The following is a 13,967-nucleotide window of genomic DNA, read 5'->3' on the forward strand; positions in this document are numbered from 1 at the left end:
ATTGTGATTGATATGAAGGAGCCCCAGTAGCATTTCTTGGCACACCTCTGCTGAATAATACAGTGCTCAATGTTAGTGTGTCAGAGAGAGGTTGTGCAGCACTGTTCAAAAAGCACTCCGTTTTGTCTTCATTCTATTCTATTCCTTGGTTGTGAGCAATGTCTCAAAACTCTAGGAAACTATGTTTCTGTCACAGCCTAGGCACTATATACGTGAAACTTACAGATTTTCTGCATATTCATGGGATTTCCCAGGGTAGATCAGATTTCATCCCGCATCTCACAGACCATTAGGGCAGGTTAACCGAATGAGCGTGACAGCGTGACTTGTGTGGGATTGGTTCCTCCTCTAGGGATGGTTCTTGGTTTTGCTACTAAAAGCTATCATGACATGACCCTATTTCTGCGACTCTGATTTGGACTGTGCTGCACTGATAATTGACAGATGGATAAAATGTAAAAATAATTGGACATTTATGATTTATTTTTAGGTAACAAGAATGTGGCTTGTTGTGAGAGACTGTCATTTTTAATGACGAATTGATTGACAATTATCTTAAATTGGTTTGCAGAAAGACGGCTTTGGGATGAAACTGAAGAAAACCCGCGGTGGATGTATTCACCGTAGTTGATCCTTCGCAGATTGCGTGAGATCTTTCCAAAGCTCACGATATATTCGGCCCAGTTGTACTAAAAAGGGAGTGACGATAAGGTCACGGTGGTATCTCAAAGATGTATCTGTTCTGTTTTCAAAGATAAGAGTATCACGAATATCGAAACAAAACAGAGCAGAGAATAATGACTGCTAGCTTCTCTGTTTCTTGAAGGAAGTTGAAAAAAAAACACTCCCCCATCGTTAACAAAAGCAATGGAAGTGCTCCGCATTACGTTAAATAGACTTCAATAGTATCCATCCCATGAACAAGAAAAGAACGGTTATTCTAAAAGCTGCGACAATCAATGCATAAATCTCTTCCAGCGCAGCTTTACTAATCTTTTGCCCTGTCTCGTATAATCCAGCTCGTACAGCGGTGACACTTCTGAACGCACCCCAGGCTCCTCTCGCTGTCTTGTAAGCCTTCGCCCGCTTCTTGCCTTTCTTATCCTCTTTCGTGAAAACTTGACAACGGCACAAAACGAGTTCAAAGAACATTGCACAACTCACTCTAATTTCCGATCTGAAGCCGAAATGGGTGTGTGTTTGTAGTCGGAGAAAGCCTGCCTATACCTCCTCCCCTTTTCTTATATCTCCTCCCACCCTCCTTGAGATTAACCCATTCGCTGCAGAAAGTGACAGCTGCGCTCGAGCGGAGCACGCAGTGAGAGTAAGCGGCTGTTCTAGGAACACTGGCGCTGGTAACGGCTATCACGACTGTCTTACCTCGGAGACTGGTGTTATATGTAGGAGACCAGGTGTGGAATATAATGAAATTGGAATAGAAAATGTGCATGTATCGTGATGCTTTAAAACAAACTTGAATTAAAATCTTCAACGCAGGAAGGGGATGGGACCGCAGCGGGTGAAAGGCGTTTTAAATTGCCTACCCGCTTACTTCTTCCTTGCTTAGGAGCCCGTCCTTCTAACTTTGGTGGAGTGCTTCAACTTCGTGCGACAGAGAAGGCTGAATATGTGACACTAAGAAGCTGCCGAGGTGGGATAAAGTGTATTGGCAACGGAACGCGGTGACACGGATACAGATAACAATTTAATACAAATACTCGGAAGACCGAAAACATCAGCAACATGACTTCAGTATGGAAAAGGCTGCAGAGAGTCAACAAGCGGGCATCTAAGTTTCAGTTCGTGGCGTCGTATCAAGAACTGATGGTGGAGTGTACCAAAAAATGGTAAGCGCCGAGCACGACCGAGTGGCATCTTTTGCAGGGCGTGCTTGACTTCATACCTTCGCATGTGCAACAGGCCTCCATGTGTTGGACTTTGATGTGTGATAAACAACGGGCGTAACCTGGGTGGAGGTCTCTTTCAGTTTTACTTGTCGGCTTTCCTGCGTGAGGAGATGTAGTTGCCTGCCAGTACGGGCGCTTGTGGCCAAATGTCAGCTCCTGTCAGGCACTTCCGTGTTTTGTCGACTTGCTCGCAAGTGACACTTTTTTTTTAACTTTACATGGACGTGTCTTATTGTTAGCCTATTTCCCGGAGGACAGGAAAGGAGTCTGGATGAAGTAATGGGTATTCGTCCAAAGGAACAAACGCCAAAGACACGCGTGTTGAGACTCGCATATACATAGATATTGGCCCTAAGGAACAATATGCGTGTTTCTCAGGATACATGAGAAACATACAGGGGGTGACCTGCAATGTGCACATTCATAGGCGTTACGACACGCAGTCACAGACTCGCACCTTACAGAAGTAGTGACATATCGAGGATAAAAGATACACATCGTGTCATGTGTGGGCAGTAACATACTGTCTGCATACAGGTTGTTCACACAGATATTCACATATATACAGACGCGCCACACTGATGCACATGGATGGGCACCTACAGGACATAGGCCACATATTGAGGCAGTGATATATAGTAACCTGAGCTGTCAACAAATATTATCAAATACTCACATGTCAGGGCTAGTACTTAATAAGGTCATAGACACACATATTAAACTATAAAGGCAGTGACACACAGTAAGCACACACTGACTACTGATACTAATACATGTACCTACATGCAGATAAGATACACACCTTTAGAGATGGCCACAGGCAGCTGCAGGATAAGAGTCACACATTATGTGTGGTAGAGGCAGTGACATGCAGTAAGCCTGAAGATATTAACATGTGCAGCAACATACAGACACAAATTCACCTATAGATTCACAGGCACAAATAGGACCAATTGTATAGAGTTGTGTCACCACTCAGACACTACAGAGCAAAAGAAAACATGCTAAACTGTAGAGATGGTGACATACAGTAATTATACCTGCTGTCTTTGATACTAATGCGTGCAGCAACTGGAATACACACCCGTAGAGTTATTGATAGGCATGTGCGTGGTAAAGGGCACACGTAATGATCTGTACAGGCAATGCCATACAATAATCATGCAGACAGTTTATAAATAGTAATAGTATTTTCAGTTACACAGAGAACACTGAATGTTTTACTTGCCTGTCCAATTGCATGCTGACACTCCCTGGCACCATGCTAAACAAAAATGTATTTGAGTACATAACTTCATATATTTAATAGGAAATCAGTATACTTGATATACTCCTTACATCTGAAACACATGCACACATGTGCAGATACTGATGCAATCCAATGGAATCACAAGCACAGAGAAGATTAAGGGCAAACATGCAGTGGTCAACAGAAAATGCAGACATTAATACATATACTATTGGACACACTTAAGGATAACAGTAATGCATTTTCATACAGTTAAAGGTAAAAGGTACATGTGCTGTTCAGGCAATGTCCTACAGTGAGCGCACCGACAGCATTCACATATACAAATGTAATATTAATACATACACACATAAACTGACACTCACAGAGTTTCAGGTTACTGTAGGATAAACAAATATCAGACAGCCAGAAAAGTACATTAAATATTGTACCATATTTGCAGACATTACAGTACACCTGTTACACAGCTACTGGTTTAAAGGTTCACATAGTGTACAACAGATGTGCTGATACCAAGCTGCACACAGGCAGTTTACAGGTAGAGACACTGACAAGCAGCTACAGAGTCATAGGGAACTACAGGATAAAAACAGTAATAATATACTGGCAACAACTGAGAAGTCTGAAACATTTAAATATGCTAATACACAAAGACATTAAATGATAAAAATAGCACATCCTGAACTCTAAAGGCAGTTACGCACAGTATGTCACATTTAAATACAACAAACACGGACAGCGACTTTCACCAGTAAAGTCAACACCTGGTATGGGATAAATACATACTGCACAGAAAGTAGTGGTTAGTATACACACTCACATTTAAAGCTATTAACACATGCAGACAGTCCCTCATACCACAAACATAAAAGGCACACATGATGTACAGTTAGTGATGTAGCGTAAGTATTAAGAAACACTATCACACTCTTGTGGACTCAGAGTATTCAATAAAATATTGCGCACAACTGCTGTATTCTTGAGTAAGTAATGTGTAGTAAGTATACTGAGTCACACTTCTAGATATTAGCACCCTCATACACTGGTACATTCCTGTCCTACTGGCTAAAAAAGCAAACAGAAACACACAATGAATATACAGAACTGTCAGATTTTTACACTTTTAACATAGAGATTGTGAATCTAACTTACAGAGTAAAAGGAAGCCACAGGGCATCAGGGCACTTGACATACAGACAGAAACTTACAGTATGGTAAATACATAGATGATCATATTTACATACATACAGTATACAAAAAGACACAGACACTCAGCCATGGAGTAACAGACAACTACTGGCTAAAGTGCACTTAAGTTGTACAGGAAATGGCATACAGCAAGTATATTGTTTCGTTTGTTGTTTGTTACTAGGACATCATAAGGACATATTACTTCTGCTTGCCATTAGTAAAACAATCAGCACAGCTTATGTTACAGTAAGTGCACAGCCTCCCATATATACGTATATCAATGCACATAAAACAGATGTGGACTTACAACATCACAGAAAGAAATATCAAGTACAAAAGCTGTCACATTTACAAATACTAACAGATGTACCCATGCAGTCACAAGCAGTTAGAGGATTAAAGACCCATATACTGGGCAAGAAGCAGTATGCAGTTCATATACAAACACTCATATTTAAAAATATAATGCAGATGCTGTCTTTCACACTCTAAGTGTTAATAACATATGGTAAGTACATAGGCTTTCTTCATTTACAGACACTAACACACAGAGACACTGTTGTGTACCCTTCTGGAGTCACAGACATCCACAGGATAAAAGGCACTCTTTATTGTACTACAGAAACAGTGACAGATAGTAAGTACTGTATATACAGACATTAACACCCACGCATGCTCTGTTTTAAACCTACGGGACAGAAGGCGTAACCACAGGAAGTGTCTTAATCATATATTAAGCACACAGATTGTCATATATACAGACATAAATATACACAAACATTGATAAACACCTATAGAGCCACAGGCACTACAGAATACAAGATCTGCAGTATGTATGGGTAATAACTCAATGTCAGTACACAAGCCTCACATTTGCAGACGTTGACACATACACACTCTGAGACTGGTGTGTCTGTAGTTAGACTTGATCAGGCAGCAGACACATAGAGTCCTTTCATTAAAAATACTGTTATATACAGAAAGCACAGAGTATCTTTGATACATAAATGTAGTCTAAGCTACTGAAATAGACAAATGAATCATATAAATAACAAACCTCGAAGCAAATGTCAATGTTTACTTAGTTTATTAGACTGATACAGTCATACAGTAATAAGCATATAAATAAGCACAAAAATTTTGTTTAATATAATGTCACAGAGCTCAAAGTGCACAGGAATTAAGTTTCTCTACAGGTTGTAGTCTAAGGAATTTTGTTTAATAATAAACTACAGAGACTAATTAATAGCAATTAATAATAAACTATAGGGACTAATTAATAGTGAGAAATGACAGTACATATTAGATTTATGTCTAAGTCAGTTACACGGTCACATTTACTTATGGAACGGCAAATATGTTCAATAAAATACAATATTAATAAATATGAAAACATGATACACACATATATTTGCTAGCAGACACTGATTCAGGTATTCACAGATGCAATAATTCACAAAAATAACATTAGAACATATATTAAACATTAATTGACAAGTTGTTATTGAAGTTTTTTCTGATACCTTTGTCATGAATATTACTTTTGCATCCATTTCCGGAATCTCCAGACATGTGTACACACCCACACTTAGTCATAGCATGCAGGTATGAGACCTGTCAGACATTCTAATACCACTTACACTGAGGCAGGGAATCCCTAATGTCAAAGTAACACAGAGACAACAAGAATCATATACCTGATATAAAAGTGCTAGCAAAGAATCAAAGTGTTGCACCAAACATTAAAGATTTTATTTTTCTTTTTCAATTTACTTTGTACAACTCTTTTATAACTGTTTTCCAGTAAGGAAATAAAGTTACCTTTAGAGACTTTTGCAATATGTTTTCATTGATTTGTCTTCAGGTTCATTGTAAATAATTAAATAAGATAGTCCATATCTTGGCCCCAAGCAGCTTCTGCAATGGTGACACATCTCCTGTTCATAATTATGGTGCCAGGATGTCCCATATTATCTTCTTCACTGTGAGGCTTAGGCAAACTATCTTTATCTCTGGGAGTTATTCAGCGTATTCTGGAGTGGATTATCCACTGCTTAAGAAAGAAGAACTCCCTATTACCCCCTACCCCTCTTAGGTGACCTAAAAACAACTCATAACAGAAGTTATGGATCCATTAATTTCTTCCAAAATATCTATCTGATGATTTGCCTGGTACATAGTATTTACATTATATCATTTTATGACAATTTTGAGCTAATTGGAGGGCAGCCTCAGTTAATTAAAATTGATGGAGATCTGCAAATTGCTTAATTTCTGTGTATATTCCATTCCATCAATAAATTCTCTTCCAGAAGTAGACTTAATTAGTTAATTGACTAATTAATGAATTTATTAATCAGTTAAATAATCCATGTGTTCATAAATTTATAGCTACGTTTGACCAAAAACTGACACATTTTTAAAAAGATTTTAAACCTTAAAACAGTAGATAAAACATTTACATTGTGATCTTAAAAGAGTACTATAATACAGTATATAATGCTGTTTACAAGTAGGCAAACCCTTCATTTTGCATGCCTTAAACAAATAATATAAAAGACATATTTCATTCTTTTTTTGTGAAAATAACGACTGGCTATGGTAAAATAAAGATTTGCTACTATTACTGTAAGATTTAAAACTATAGTAGTGGTTCAGTTTTGTGATGCTGTTGATGATCATAGAAAAATCAAAGGTCATTGTTTACTGCAGTTTTTTTTTTTGCAGCTGAGGGGAGGGCCATTTAAGTACAAATGAAGATCAGGTCTTGATCACACTGCAGTGACCATTTTGCAGATTGCAGTGCTGACATGCAGAAGTTTTAAATTCATGATTACAGGTCAAACAATTTTAACAATTTTTTTTTTCCTCAAGTGTATTTTTGATTTATTGCTGCCACTCTTAAAATGTTTGGTGCAGTCAGAATGCAGTCATATTCATTAGCTATTGTCTGGGCGTATATGATACAATCGGCAAGATAGCTTTGGATTTGGATTCCTCTTTGGATTTTTCTCATGCCTACCTTTTCAGAATGGCAATAGGCTGGTTTCTTAGGCATAATTCTTGCATTAGTTGCAAGTATATGAATGTGTATGCATGCACTGTGCTTAATAGCTTATTTAGGCATGGATAAGCATTATGAGAAAAAGTAGATATCTATGAGAGCAAAAAAGCCATGATATAGTACCAATGTTGGAATGTTACAGTAAACAAGAATTCATCTGTATGAACACGTTATTAAAAGTTAACACAAGATGTTTTCTGTAAGGCTTCTTTTTTACCTTATATCTTAATTTTTAAATGAGAATTTGAAACTGACTTGGTAGATCAATTTTTGATCGCTCAAAATCTTTTGCATTGCGGGAAGAGTTTAACACTTGTTAGAATAAATGCATTTCTTAACACTGTCTACTGGTATTTTGCCAATTTATTCTATATTAGTTCTTCTTAAAATGTTTGTATGATGGACATATTGGCCCCATTCAATATTTTATGGCAGTAATTAAAATTACATAGGTTATTAAGTGTAGGTGGTATTTGATATATGATCTGGTGAGTCTGATATCCCCTTCAACATTTTGCAGCTAAAATTGATTGTTGACAACATTTTAAAAGCCTGACAGTTGGTATGTTTTACGTGCTGTTATTTATTTGATTTTGTATCCATCCATCTATTATCAAACCCGCTGTATCCTAACTACTGGGTCACGGGGGTCTGCTGGAACCAATCCCAGCGTGCAAGGCAGGAAACAAACCCCGGGCAGGGCGCGCACACACACACCAGGGACAATTTAGAATCGCCAATGCACCTAACCTGCATGTCTTTGGACTGTGGGAGGAAACCAGAGTACCCAGAGGAAACCCACACAGACACGGGGAGAACATGCAGACTCCACACAGGGAGGACCCGGGAAGCGAACCCTGGTCTCCTAACTGCGAGGCAGCAGTGCTAACCACTGTGCCACCATGCCACTTTGAGTTTGTATTTAAAGTTTAAAATGATCTCTACTGATTGATCTAAAATTAGCCTATGCTCCAATAATCTGAACGCTTGCCTATGGCCTAACCTATGTATGTATATTTATGTATACATTATATGTATATATGTGTATTTGTGTGTTAAAAATATCACTTTTGTGCTTTACTCTTTTTGGTGACATACATGTCATGTGTCATCCCATTATGGAATTCTTTTCTGTTGTCTAGCTAGTAACAATTCATGTTTCATCTGGCCATCAGAATTAAGCTTCATTACAATTGTATACAGCTGTGACTGTCTGACATAGCATATTTTCCTATTCGATATGGTAGTTTCAACTCATTTTTGACAATCTGAGAAAACACTAGCAGGCAAGTTTTTAAGACATGAAAATCTATGTTCAGCATAAATAATATATTGTGGCATTAGTTTCAGGTTCTAAACATAATTCAAATAACTACTGCTAAGCTGCTGCAGGCTTTCTGTCACCTCCCTGGTGTGTTACCTCACTCCCGAGGTTACTGTAGCTCTGGCCTTAGCCTGGTTCCAGTCTTAACAAATTCCTTTTAAAGTAAACATATACAAACTGATATAAACTGCTTTTTGTGAGCTAAAAATATGTGCTGTTCTGCTCCTTTGTCAAATATTCTCTGGTATTTTTTTTCCAAATCTTTTATCACACTGCTCAATTTTTCCCAAGTTACATTACTTTGCTTTTCTGTTACTGTAAACTCTTTAAAACATTGAGCCACCTTTTCCTAAATATTGTCAAAAATGAAGTGCCTTTCCTAGAAGGTAATTTCTACAAGGGTGTGCTTAGGGTTATGGTTACAGTGTGCCAAACCTAACATGGCATCTTTTTATTGTCTTTATTGTAGGGGCTAGTCTAGTCCACTTACTTCTGTTTAAAATGTTAACACATTCTGCAAAGAAAATCACATTTTGGGAATCTACCTGCTTTATCCATTAACTTGCACAGTCACTCATAATGTTTAAAGCTAGGCTGTCAGAAATTGGATATAGCTATTTTTTCTCATTAAAGTCACTAAAAGTTGAATGGGCAAAGCATTATAAACTCAATGTTTAATCCTTATTTAAAACATGTTTAAAAAAGCCAAAATCAGCTTATTCAGTTTATAACTATTATACTTATGATATATTTTCATTTAATCTCAGTTTGCTGAAAGAATTCAATTCTATCAGTCTTTCTTTATAGTTTTACCTTGCATTTTAGAAGAAGGTTTAGTACTTCTTCTTTGGATATCCTCTGCTGCTATACCCATTTTGATATGGAGAGTAAAATGGAATAAAATGTTAACGACTTATGTCACTAGTTCATTACACATTTTAGACATTGTACACCAAAGAACTGTCTACACTGTATATGTAAGCATCCTAATTATTTCTACTGCATGTCTACTTGAATTGATGAGTCCAATAGTACCCCTAGTACCTTCTTGATTAAAACCCTCCATTGTGTAACTAAAGCTGATAACTTTAATTTATACTTTATTTGCTAGATATAATTTATAGTCCAAGTTTCCTCCAGGTTTATTTGAAGAAACCACTGACTGTCTGTTTACCCACTTAATGTACAGTGGTGTGAAAAACTATTTGCCCCCTTCCTGATTTCTTATTCTTTTGCATGTTTGTCACACAAAATGTTTCTGATCATCAAACACATTTAACCATTAGTCAAATATAACACAAGTAAACACAAAATGCAGTTTTTAAATGATGGTTTTTATTATTTAGGGAGAAGAAAAATCCAAACCTACATGACCCTGTGTGAAAAAGTAATTGCCCCCTTGTTAAAAAATAACCTAACTGTGGTGTATCACACCTGAGTTCAATTTCCGTAGCCACCCCCAGGCCTGATTACTGCCACACCTGTTTCAATCAAGAAATCACTTAAATAGGAGCTGCCTGACACAGAGAAGTAGACCAAAAGCACATCAAAAGCTAGACATCATGCCAAGATCCAAAGAAATTCAGGAACAAATGAGAACAGAAGTAATTGAGATCTATCAGTCTGGTAAAGGTTATAAAGCCATTTCTAAAGCTTTGGGACTCCAGTGAACCACAGTGAGAGCCATTATCCACAAATGGCAAAAACATGGAACAGTGGTGAACCTTCCCAGGAGTGGCCAGCCGACCAAAATTACCCCAAGAGCATAGAGACGACTCATCCGAGAGGTCACAAAAGACCCCAGGACAGCGTCTAAAGAACTGCAGGCCTCACTTGCCTCAATTAAGGTCAGTGTTCACGACTCCACCATAAGAAAGAGGCTGGGCAAAAACGGCCTGCATGGCAGATTTCCAAGACGCAAACCACTGTTAAGCAAAAAGAACATTAGGGCTCGTCTCAATTTTGCTAAGAAACATCTCAATGATTGCCAAGACTTTTGGGAAAATACCTTGTGGACTGATGAGACAAAAGTTGAACTTTTGGAAGGCAAATGTCCGTTACATCTGGCGTAAAAGGAACACAGCATTTCAGAAAAGAACATCATACCAACAGTAAAATATGGTGGTGGTAGTGTGATGGTCTGGGGTTGTTTTGCTGCTTCAGGACCTGGAAGGCTTGCTGTGATAGATGGAACCATGAATTGTACTGTCTACCAAAAAATCCTGAAGGAGAATGTCCGGCCATCTGTTCGTCAACTCAAGCTGAAGCGATCTTGGGTGCTGCAACAGGACAATGACCCAAAACACACCTGCAAATCCACCTCTGAATGGCTGAAGAAAAACAAAATGAAGACTTTGTAATGGCCTAGTCAAAGTCCTGACCTGAATCCAATTGAGATGCTATGGCATGACCTTAAAAAGGCGGTTCATGCTAGAAAACCCTCAAATAAAGCTGAATTACAACAATTCTGCAAAGATGAGTGGGCCAAAATTCCTCCAGAGCGCTGTAAAAGACTCATTGCAAGTTATCGCAAACGCTTGATTGCAGTTATCGCTGCTAAGGGTGGCCCAACCAGTTATTAGGTTCGGGGGCAATTACTTTTTCACACAGGGCCATGTAGGTTTGGATTTATTTTCTCCCTAAATAATAAAAACCATCATTTAAAAACTGCATTTTGTGTTTACTTGTGTTATATTTGACTAATGGTTAAATGTGTTTGATGATCAGAAACATTTTGTGTGACAAACATGCAAAAGAATAAGAAATCAGGAAGGGGGCAAATAGTTTTTCACACCACTGTATGTATTTTCACTTGAAAATTTCCATGTTGTTTATTTCATTAGCACTGTAGCCTCCATGGGTCAAGCATCTTGGTTACATACCATATGCTCAGGTCTGTGTGGTAGTAGTAGTATGTCTTTTCCACATCTATATAAATTTTTATGTGGGTACTCTTGTTTTCCTTTTGCATTTCAAAGATGTGCGTGTTAAGCTGATTCCAAAATGGTCTAATGTGGGTGTATGATTGAGTGTAAGTTATCAGTACTGGTGTCTAACAGTTTAATATCCTCTGTGTTTTAAATAACAATTTGATTCTTAAACAATATCAAGTAAACACAGGCTTCCTCTTCTTGCTGGTTCTTTGACAAACTGGGTTCAAAAGGTAATAAATATTAAAGTATTCCTGTGGATTTTGTTTAACTGTTTATTGGGTTTCCTTATAGCAGTCACAATATGCTCATTTTCAATTTTAAATAGATTTAATGCTGTATCAAATAATCTAATCTAATATATGTAATGAATGTCATTTTTATGTATTTTTGGTAATTTATCTTTTCCAAAGTTTGACACATTGTAGTTTTACAACTTGCCATTTTCCTGGCATATCTTTTAAAAGTACAAAATTTAACAATATTTTTTATAACAAGGCTGCTTGTAGGTTTAGTCATTTGAGGGGAGAGACAGCATACAGTATAAACATTTTCACCATTGACATTACGAGATCTGTAGCCTACCATCTGGTAATGTAGAGGCTATACTATGATTCACTGCTTGATTTTCTATGTGATGAAGTACAGCAATTCACTGCATTTTGTATTTTTTTTTTAATTTTTACTTTCTTTCATTTCCTTATTGCTGCCCATAAACAGACTTAGGGATTGCTACAAAATCATCACCCTGAATCAGTAAAATAATTAACATGTGTATGAAACACACACACATTACTGTGCCACAAATGTATTTTCCAGTAAGTAAACTGTTAATTAAACTGTTAAATAAGCTGTCCTGTTGATATTACAGATACATTTTTAACAATCCATATAGCTGGCACAGGGTGTAGCACTGCTGCCTTACACTAAAGAGATCTTGGGTTTGCATCCTGGGTTCTCCATGTTTGGAGAGAGCTTTGAGTAGTGAGAAAACAACTATATAAATGCAAATAATTATTATTAATAATTTATGTATTTATGCAACATCCTGCACTGAATGACAAACTGATAGTCACACTACCTGTCCCTTCTACTAATATTATCTACACTAGGTAGCACTGCAGCACATTGCTCAATATCCAAATTGAGATTAGATTACAGCACCAGTTAGATTCAGGATTTTGATTTATTTTTTTTTTTACTAATGCCCTTACACTCTGTATGCTTACTATAGCATCAACCAGCTGCAGAATGTAATTTTGTTTCACTGTTCTCCCTTGCCAGTTAGCCTCAGCATAATATTTTCTTATATTCACATTTTATCTATCCATGGGTTCATTATTTGAACCTGGTTACAGTATGTCGTTAGGGTCATATGAAATCAACAGCCCAATGCAGCCAAGAACCAGTCTTGGATGGAGTACCAGTTCAGCCTAGCGCACAAACCATGTAGAACAAGTTTATGACCTTAAAGAGTACATATTTGTATTTAAAGAAATACTGTAATACACACATATAATGTACATAATTAATGGTGGTTTTGAGCCCAGCAGATTGCTGGACCACTGCAACACAAAATTTAATAAACTGAACAATGTAGTGTCTTTTTTAAATCAGAGTATATTCAGTGATTGAAAGCTCAGTTTGTGAGAAAAGCAAGAAACATGATTTGAAAACCATTTGTAATCCATTAGATTGTAATTGCTGCTCCTACTTTACATTCCCTTTCTAGTTTTTATTGAACCTAAACCACAGAATAACATTAATTAAAAACAATAGTTTGCTCAATAAAATGATTTGTATTGCTTTTTATTATACATGCGTTGGAAATATTTCAAATCAGTTATAGAGTGTAAAAAAGTGAGGGTACTAACTTTTAAACTGTAAGAATACATAATAGGCTGATTAGAAACAGACTTCATGCTGAAAAGGCTCTGCATTGCCAGAGAAATTCTGAGAGTGAACACATGTGGATTACCTAATGATGCAACTGATTGAATTAAATGTTGGCTGAACCTATATGTTTAAGCAAATCATCTGTAAAATCCTATAGTTTGCCTGAATGCCTGAAGGAAATTTTATATTGCCTTGATATACTTTGCCCTGCAAAAGGCCACTTTGGAGTTACTGGTCAATCTGATCTGCATGTCATAATGAATCTGGATTAAACACAAATACCGGGAGAAAAAAACAACATGGACACAAGTAGAACATACTAGTTCCAAATACAGATTGCCTGGTGTTGGATTTGAACATAGGACTCGGGAGTTGAGAGGCACAAACTTGACCACTGATTCATAAT

At 37.2% G+C, this 13,967-nt stretch overlaps 1 protein-coding gene across 8 annotated transcripts in view; it reads left to right on the plus strand.

Annotated features, from left to right (window-relative positions):
• Nucleotides 1-1,292: 1,292 nt before the first annotated feature.
• ehbp1l1b (EH domain binding protein 1-like 1b) overlaps nt 1,293-13,967 on the plus strand; it is a 125,457-nt gene continuing 112,782 nt past the window's right edge. For all 8 annotated transcript variants that reach the window (XM_039769021.1, XM_039769022.1, XM_039769023.1 and 5 more), the window contains exon 1: nt 1,293-1,847. In XM_039769021.1, coding sequence (XP_039624955.1) covers nt 1,744-1,847 — 104 coding nt within the window. In that variant the 5' untranslated portion in view covers nt 1,293-1,743. The remainder of the gene's footprint in view (nt 1,848-13,967) is intronic.

This window comes from Polypterus senegalus, chromosome 11 (assembly GCF_016835505.1).
Source record: "Polypterus senegalus isolate Bchr_013 chromosome 11, ASM1683550v1, whole genome shotgun sequence".
In the NCBI taxonomy this organism is placed as follows: Eukaryota; Metazoa; Chordata; class Cladistia; order Polypteriformes; family Polypteridae; genus Polypterus; species Polypterus senegalus.